The 9,420-nt window shown below is 51.3% G+C and overlaps 1 protein-coding gene across 1 annotated transcript; it reads right to left on the bottom strand.

Annotated features, from left to right (window-relative positions):
- Positions 1–366: 366 nt before the first annotated feature.
- LOC121273391 (homeobox protein Hox-C8-like) lies at positions 367–5,358 on the bottom strand. The gene is made up of 2 exons (XM_041180570.1): positions 4,911–5,358; positions 367–680 (listed from the first exon to the last, which is right to left on the bottom strand). Exons 1-2 carry the CDS (start codon positions 5,356–5,358, stop codon positions 367–369), a joined length of 762 nt encoding a protein of 253 aa, XP_041036504.1.
- Positions 5,359–9,420: the final 4,062 nt, after the last annotated feature.

Below are 9,420 nucleotides of genomic sequence, written 5' to 3'. Positions count from 1 at the left end.
AAGCTCCCTGTGGCGTGTGTGAGTTTTTTTTTCTTCTCCCAAATAGGTAGTTTAGGCGATGCACGATAAAAGCCAAGAGGAAAATTGCAACTTAAATATCGAATTCCAGGCGCATATATAATATATCTTTCGGTATTAAAGGCATCAAAATGAGGCACATTTAATTTAAAACGACGGACGATGAGATTAGCGCTATCGTTCTATGTACATAGCCCAGCATTATAGTTAGTACCCCCCCCAACACCCCGACCACCCCACCCCTACCCCTCTCCACCACCCAACCTCCCCAATCCTCCTTCACTCTTCCCCCCACCCCCCACCCACCCCCCTCCCAGCTGTCCCCCTTCAGCTGCACCCGGGAGGCCACTATTCCTTTCCGCCCTCTTCTCCCTCCCCTTCCTCCTGCTTCTCATCCTCCCCCTTGTCGCCTTCCTCGTTCCCCGCCTCTTGCCCCTTGCCCTCCTCGCGGGCGCTGGGGAACTTGTCCCGGTTGTTCTCCTTCTTCCACTTCATCCGTCGGTTCTGGAACCAGATCTTGACCTGCCGCTCGGTCAGGCCCAGCGCGTGCGACACCTCGATCCGCCGCTTCCGCGTCAGGTAAGGGTTAAAGAGGAACTCCTTCTCCAGCTCCAGGGTCTGGAAGCGGCTGTAGGTCTGCCGGCCACTGCGCCTGCCTGGGGCTGCAAAGGGGGAAAGATGTGGGGGGTGGGGTGGGGTGGGAAGGGATGGGGTGGGGTGGGGGGAACGAGGGTAGGGGGAGTGGGGGGTAAGGGAGAAGTGGGGGTGGAAGGAAAGAGAGTAAGAGTGAGTATACGAGAGAGAGAGAGAGAGACAGAGACAGAGAGGGAGTGAGAAAGGGAACAAGACAGAGAGATAGAGGGAATGGAAGAAAGAGATAAAGAGAAATAAACAGGGTGAAAGGGAGATAGAAAGAGAGAGAGGGAGGGAGAAAAGGAACAAGACAGAGAGATAGAGGGAATGGAGGAAAGAGAGAGAGAGATAAAGGGAAATAAACAGGGTGAAAGGGAGAGAGAAAGAGAGGGAGAGATAGGGAGGGAGAAAGGGAACAAGACAGAGATAGAGGGAATGGAAGAAAGAGAGATAAAGAGAAATAAACAGGGTGAAAGGGAGATAGAAAGGGAGGGAGAGATAGGGAGGGAGAAAGGAAACAAGACAGAGAGATAGAGGGAATGGAAGAAAGAGAGAGAGAGAGAGATAAAGGGAAATAAAAAGGGCGAAAGGGAGATAGAAAGAGAGAGAGAGATGTGGAGAAATAAACAGGGTGACAGAGAGATAGAGAGAGAGAGGAATAGGGAGAAAGGGAGCTAGAATGAGAGAAAAAGAAACAGGGGAAAGAGGGAGAGCAATAGAGTGAAGGAAACAGGGAGAAAGAGAGAGGGAAAGAGCGTGAGAGAGAGGGAGAAAGGGAACGAGATAGTGAGATAGAGGGAATGGAAGAAAGAGAGAGAGATAAAGCAAAATAAGCAGGGTGAAAGGCATATATATAGAGATCGAGAAAGATAATGAGACAGAGAGATAGGGAGAAGGGAAGAAAGCGAGAGAGAGAGATAACGAGAAATAAATAGGGTGAAAGGGAGATGGAAAGAGAGAGAGATAGGCAGAAAGGGAGCTAGAAATCGAGAGAGAGAGAGAAACAGGGGGAAAGAGGGAGAGCAATAGAGTGAAGGGAACAGGGAGAAAGGGAGATGGAAAGAGAAAGAGGGAGAAAGGGAACGAGAAGAGAGACAGAGGGAAGGGAAGAAAGAGAGAGCAGGAGAGAGATAAAGGGAAAGATACAGGCTGGAAGGGAGATAGAAAGAGAGAGAGAGGGAGAAAGGGAACAAAACAGAGAGATAGAGGGAAGGGAAAAAAAGAGAGAGAGAGATAAAGAGAAAGAAACAGGGTGGAAGGGAGATAGAAAGAGATAGAGAGGGAGAAAGGGAACGAGATAGAGAGATAGAGGGAAGGGAAGAAAGCGAGAGAGATAAAGAGAAATAAACAGGGTGAAAGGGAGATGGAAAGAGAGAGCGAGATAGGGAGAAAGGGAGCTAGAAAGCAAGAGAGAGAGAAAGAAACAGGGGGAAAGAGGGAGAGCAATAGAGCGAAGGGTACAGGGAGAAAGGACAATAGAGAGAGAGAAATGGAACGAGACAGAGTGATAGAGAGAAGGGAAGAAAGAGAGAGAGAGGAATAGAGAAAAAGAACCAGAGGGAAAGGGAGAGAGAGAAAGAAAAGAAACTGGGAGAAAGGGAGATATAGAGTTTGAGAGAGAGAGAGAAATGGAATGAGACAGAGAGATAGAGGGAAGGGTAGAAAGGGAAAAAGATAGAGAGAAAGACATAGGGAGAAATTGAGATAGAAAGAAAGAGAATAAGGGAACGAGACAGAGAGATATGGGGAAGGAAAGAGGAAGGGAGAGAGAAATAGAGTGAAAGAAACAGGGAGAAAGGGAGATAGGATGAGAGAGAGAGAGAAAGGGAACGAGACAGAGATAAGGGAACGGAAGAAGGAGAGAGAGAGATAGGACGAAAGAACCAGGGGGGAAGGGGGATAAAGAGAGAGAGAGAGAAATAAACAGGGAGAAAATGAGATAAAAAGAGAGAGAGAGTGTAAGAAAGAGAGAGAAAGAGAGAGCGAGAGAGTAAAAGACCGAGAGGGAGTAAGAGAGCGAGAGACAGAGAGAGAAGGTTCGAGACAGAGAGATAGAGAGAAGGGGAGAAAGAGAAAGAGAGAGGTAGAAAGAGAAATGAGGAAGAAAGAGAGAGAGAATGGAGGGAGAAAGGGGAGAGAACAAGAGAGAGATAAAAAGAGGGGGAGAGAGAGAAAGAGGGGAAGAATGAGAGAGACAAAGAGAAAAAGAAAGCGGGACTGAGAGGGCGAAAGAAAGAGGGAGAGGGAGAGAGAGAGAAATAGAAAAGAGATAGAAAGAGAGGGGGAGAGAAAGAGAGAGAGCGAAGAAGATAAATAGAGAGAGAGAGAAAAGATGTGGGAAGAAAGAGAGAGAGAGCGAGAGAGAGAAGGAGAGAATGTGGGAGAGAAAGAGAGAGAGAAAGAGAGACAAAGAGAGAGAATGAGAGAGAGCGAAAAGAGACAGAGAGAGACATTTTTAACACGAGAAATCCCGCAGCCTCTAAAATATCAAAACTTAAGAGCCCGATCGCCCGCATCTACTGTGTGAAGGAGTCGGGATTATACAAAACCCGGAGTTGTAAATAATCTGGAAGGCAGGGAACCAGAGCGGGTTGTTTCTGCTTTACAATTCAAGGAAGTTTGGGTGCATTCAGGAGTTGAGAGGAGAGAGGGAATAACAGGGAGAGGGAGAGAGAGAGAGAGAGATGGGGGGAGAGAGAGAGAGAGAGAGAGGGAGGGAAAGAGAGAGAGAGATAGAGAGAGAGAGGGAACAACAGGGAGTGGGAGAGAGACAGAAAGAGAGGGGAGAGAGAGATGGAGAGAGGGAGGGAGGGACGGGGAGAGAGAGGGAGAGACGGATGGGAGAGAGGGAGAGAGAGAGGGAACAATAGGGAGAGGGAGAAGAAGAGAGAGAGGGAGAGAGAGAGAGAGGGAGGGAAAGAGAAAGAGAGAAAGGAAACAACACGGAGTGAGAGAGAGAGAAAGAGAGACAGGGGGGAGAGAGGGGGGAGAGCAAGGGAAGGGGAGAGAGATGGAGAGGCAGAGGGGAGAGCGAGAGGGAGAGAGAGAGAGGGGGAGTGAGAGGGAGAGAGAAGGAGAGTGAGAGAAAGGGAGAGACAGGGAGAGAGGGAGGGAGAGAGACAGATGCAGAGAGGGAGTGAGAGGGAGAGTGAAGGAGAGGGACAATTGAGGGAGCGAGGGAGGATGAGGGAGAGGGAGAGAGAGGGAGAGCAAGGGGAATAGAGAGAGGGGGAAGGAAAGATAGGGAGAGAGAGGAGGAGAGAGGGAGAGAGAGGGGGATACAGAGATAGGCAGAGAGAGAGAGGGAGAGGGAGATAGTGGGAGATGGAGAGAAAAAGAGAGGGAGAGATAGGGGAGAGAGGGGGACAGAGGGAGAGGGACAGAGGGAGAGAAAGGGAGAGGGAGAGATGGGGAGAGAGATGGGGGAGAGAAGGAGAGAGGGAGAGAGGATGAGGGAGAGAGGGAGAGAAGGAGAGAGAGAGAGGGAGAGAGAGATAGTAGAGAGGAGAGAGGGAGAGATGGAGGGAGAAAGAGATAGTGGAGAGAAGGAGAGAAGGAGAGAGGGAGAGAAGTAGAGAAGGAGAGAAAGAGAGAGGGAGAGATGGTGAGTGAGAGATAATGGAGAGAAGGAGTGAAGGAGAAAGGGAGGGAGAAATAGTGGAGCGAAGGAGAGAAGGAGAGGGAGGGAGAGAGGGAGAGAAGGAGAGAAGGCGAGAGGGAGGGAGAGGGAGAGATGGGGAGTGAGAGATAGTGGAGAGAAGGAGAGAGGGAGGGAGAGATAGTGGAGAGAGGGAGAGAAGGTGAGAGGGAGGGAGGGAGAGATAATGGAGAGGGAGGGAGAGATAGTGGAGAGAAGGAGAGAGGGAGGGAGGGAGAGATAGTGGAGAGAAGGAGAGAAGGAGAGAGGGAGGGAGGGAGAGATAGTGGAGAGAAGGAGAGAGGGAGGGAGGGAGAGATAGTGGAGAGAAGGAGAGAAGGAGAGAGGGAGGGAGGGAGAGATAGTGGAGAGAAGGAGAGAGGGAGGGAGGGAGAGATAGTGGAGAGAAGGAGAGAAGGAGAGAGGGTGAGAGAGAGAGATAGTGGAGAGAAGGAGAGAGGGTGAGAGAGAGGGAGAGAGAGGGAGAGAGAGGGAGAAGGAGAGAGACGGGCGAGCGGGGAGCAGGTGGTGGTTGGGGTTGGGTGGGGGGTGGTGGTGGTGGGTTAGGTGGCGGGTGAAAGACACAGTAACCGAACACAAAACCAGAATATCAAATGCTAACCGTGCGGCCTCATCCACGGGAAGACGAGGTTGTTCGGCGACTGTTGCGTTAAATTCCCCGGGCCGTCAGCGCCGGCCGCCGGGGCTTTGCAGTCGGCGTACGGGAGCATGGCCGCTTCTGGCTGGACGCCGCCGTAGTGGGGCTGGCGGGGCAGGAGGTCGTAGCCGTAGAACTTGGGCTCCCCGTGGCAAGGGAGACCGCAGGCGCCCTGCTGGTAGCCGGAGGCCGGCAGGCTGGAGGATCCGTGGTGGTGGTGCTGGTGGTGGTGGTGGAAGATGTCCTGCAGGTGGGCGGAGAGGGGCTGGAACCCGGCCGCGCCGGCCCCCGGCGGGTACACCAGCGAGTGGCCCCGGGACGGGAAGCGACAGTCCGAGTAGGAGTCCCTCGGCTCCAGCGACTCGTTCGGTTTGCATTTGGAGAAGAGAGGGTTGACCGGATAGAAGCTCATCACTCTGAGGAGTGGAGAGAGGAGGGAGAGAGAGAGAGAGAGAGAGGGAGAGGGAGAGGGAGGGAGGGAGGGAGGGAGAGAGGGAGGGAGGGAGAGACAGAGAGAGAGAGAGAGAGAGAGAGCGAGAGATGCCCACCCCAATGTAGATATTCAGCCGCTTAGACCCTGACGCCTGAGTCAGGAGAATACGACAACTCCTTTGTCCAATCTTCAGGGAGATTCATTTTGAGTTGCCTCAATGTCTGGCAGTTTTGTGGGCAAGATTCTGCGCCTCTCCGCTCTGTCGTGTCTCTGTCTGTCTGTCTGTCTGTCTCTCCCCCTCCTCTCTCTCTCTCTCTCTCTCTCACACACAAACACATACACTCCCTCTCTCTCCTCTCTCTCTCGCTCTCTCTCACACACACATACACATACACTCTCTCTCTCTGTCGCTCTCTCTCTTTCATACACACATACACTCCCTCTCTGTCTGTCTCTCTCTCTCTTTTATACACACATACACTCCCTCTCTGTCTCTCTCTCTCTTTCATACACACATACACTCCCCCCTCTCTGTCTCTCTCTCTCTTTCATACACACATACGCTCCCTCTCTCTCTTTCTCTCTTTCATACACACATACACTCCCTCTCTCTCTGTCTCTCTCTCTCTCTTTCATACACACATACACTCCCTCTCTCTCTTTCTCACTTTCATACATACATACACTCCCTCTCTCTCTGTCTCTCTCTCTCTTTCATACACACATACACTCCCTCTCTCTGTCTCTCTCTCTCTTTCATACACACATACACTCCCTCTCTGTTTCTCTCTCTCTTTCATACACACATACACTCCCTCTCTCTCTGTCTCTCTCTCTCTTTCATACACACATACTCTCTCTCTGTCTCTCTCTCTCTCTTTCATACACACACAAACACACACTCTCTCTCTGTCTCTCTCTCTCTTTCATACACACATACACTTCCTCTCTCTCTGTCTCTCTCTCTCTCTTTCATACACACAAACACTCCCTCTCTCTCTCGCTCTCTCTCTCTCTTTCATACACACAAACACTCCCTCTCTCTCTCTCTTTCTCTCAGACACATACATATACACTCCCTCTCCCTCTCTCTCTCTCCCTTTCACACACACACACACGTACGCTCCTTCTCTCTCTCCTCTCTCTCTGACACACACACTCCCTCTCTCTCACCCCACTTTCTCTTTCTCTCTCTCTTCCTCTCTCTCTCTCACACACACACACACACATAACTCCCTCTCTCTCTCCTTCTCTCTCTATCTGCCCCACTTAAACGCCACAGAAATGTTCTGGACAAGCAAACAGAGAGAGAGAGAGAGATACGGAGAGACAGAGAGAGAGGCAGAGAGGGACAGACAGAGAGTGAAAGGGACAGAGAGAGAGAGGCAGAGAGAGACAGAGACACAGAGAGAGAAGCAGAGAGGGACAGACAGAGAGAGGGACAGAGAAAGAGAGAGAGAGAGAGACAGGATATCCCGGCGGCCGCGGCTCTGTCCGGCCTGAAGCTCCTTCATCAACGCTCCTAACTGGTGAATGTGCTCGCATTGACATTATTATGTTAAACAGAGTGTCCGTGTTTGTGTGTGTGTGAGAGAGAGAGAGAGAGAGAAAGGAGGGAGGATGAGAGAGAAGGGGTGGAAGGTATAGTTGGTCTAACGTGACAACGGTGACCCCAAAAAACACCCCATCCCCTACCCACCCCCCCCCCAACCCCGCTCACCCCCTCATCTCCGCCGCTCACCCTCCCACCTTCACTTGTTCGGACGCGGGGAGGTCTGGCTGCCTTTGCTATCCCCTTGAATTTAAACAAACACAATCCACTGCTTCGGCCCGAGAGAGCGAGGGGGAAAAAGCAGTGCTATCGGGGTAGTAACTCCACCAGGTAACGGTGAAAGAGGGAGGGAGGGAGGGGGTGGTTGAACTGGTCGGAGGGTGGGGGTGGTGGCGGTGGTGGTGTGAGTGGTGGAGGGGAGGGGAATGTGGAATGGTGGGGGTTACGGCGTAGGCGGGAAGAGGCAGAAGCGACTGTCCGGACATAGGGGGTGGACGGATGGGAAGAATACACACGCATCCACACACAAACTAGTGTGCTAGGGCCTTGGATTATGTCAAAAGTTTACTTTGAAAAGTCACACACACACACACATACACTCTCTCACACACACACTCACTCACATATACACGCACTCACACACACGTACACGCAAACACACATTCACACACACACACTCACTCACATATACACGCACTCACACACACACACACTTACTGACACACACACACACACATCCGCGGACAGAAACAAACTTGTCCACACACACACACACACACTCTCTCACACACACACTCACTCACATATACACGCACTCACACACACACACACACACACACACACACACATCCGCGCACAGAAACAAACTTCCCCACGCACACACTCACACTCTCACACACACACTCACTCACATATACACGCACACACACACACACACACACATATACACGCACTCACACACACACACACACATCCGCGCACAGAAACAAACTTCCCCACGCACACACTCTCACACACACACACACACACTCACACACACACACACACTCACTCACATATACACGCACTCACATACACACACACACACACACTTACTGACACACACACACACACATGCGCGCACAGAAACAAACTTCCCCACACACACAATCACAAACACACACACACTCTCTCACACACACACACACACACACTCGTTCACACATAATGCATCACATATACACACATTCACACTGACATACACACGCACTCTCTGGTTCGCACACTATCTCTGTCTCACACGCGCCCACACACACACACTCGCACACACATACACGCTCATTCACACACAATCCCTCACACACTCATGCACACTCACGCTGACACATTCACACACACGCACGCACTCACACGCTCATTCACACGTAATCTCTCTCTTTCTCTCTCTCAGTCTCTCACAAACTGACACCGCCGCCGCGAAAACAACAAATGCCATAGTACTTGCTCCGGTGCTCGACTCGAAAACACCCCAAATCTGAGGTCACAGTTTTCCTTTCCCTGTGCCTCTTTTGCGAGTGACAACATTTCCCTTCTCGGCCAACTACACACATACACGCGCTCCAGGAGTGAAAATACAGGCAGATAAATACTCGCTGCATGTTAACAACATCTATCTGTTTGCCGACCTATCTATCTATCTATCCGTCTATCTATCTATCCGCCTGTCTATCCATCCATCTATCTATCTATCTACCTACCCCCCCGCCCCCCGCCCCCCCACCCCTCTCTCCCACCAGCGAAATTGGAGATTCGGGCAGTCAAGTGTAGAAATGTGTCTCCCCCCACCTCACCCCGGCCCCCCGCCCAGCAGCATTTTCCAGGCGGGGTTGCCTGGAGATTATTATTTCTTTTTTCACTGCCGTTTCCCCATCCGACCGAGAGTGTCGAATGAGAACAACGAGAGAACGAGTTATCTCCTCGGTATAAATGCCTCATCTCTTTGTGTTGCCCGATACTAACTTTTAACTACCAGCCTTCGCACACACTGTAAAAATTTAAGAGCAGCGACAAAGGCAGTGTGTGTGTGCGTGTCTCTGTGTGTGTGTCTGTGTGTGTGTGTGTGTGTGTGTGTCTGTGTGTATGTCTGTGTGTGTGCCTGTGTGTGTCTGCGTGTGTGCCTGTGTGTGTGTGTGTGTGTGAGAATGTGTGTGTGTGTCTGTGCGTGCGTGTTTGTGTGTGCGCGTGTGTGTGTCTGTGTGTGTGTGTGTGCGTGTCTGTGTGTGTTTGTGTCTGCGTGTGTGTGTGTCTGTGTGTGTGTGTGTGCGTGTCTGTGTGTGTTTGTGTCTGTGTGTGAGTGTGTGTCTGTGTGTGTGTGTGTGAGAATGTGTGTGTGTCTGTGTGTGCATGTCTGTGTGTGCGTGTGCATGTCTGTGCGTGTGTGTGTGAGTCTGTGTCTGTGTGTGTGTGTGTTTGTGTGTCTGTGTATGTGCGTGTCTGTGTGTGAGTTTGTG

Source organism: Carcharodon carcharias, chromosome Y, assembly GCF_017639515.1.
Source record: "Carcharodon carcharias isolate sCarCar2 chromosome Y, sCarCar2.pri, whole genome shotgun sequence".
NCBI lineage: Eukaryota > Metazoa > Chordata > Chondrichthyes > Lamniformes > Lamnidae > Carcharodon > Carcharodon carcharias.
The sequence above is the reverse complement of the archived record's forward strand: the minus strand, read 5'-3'. Positions and strand labels throughout refer to the sequence as shown.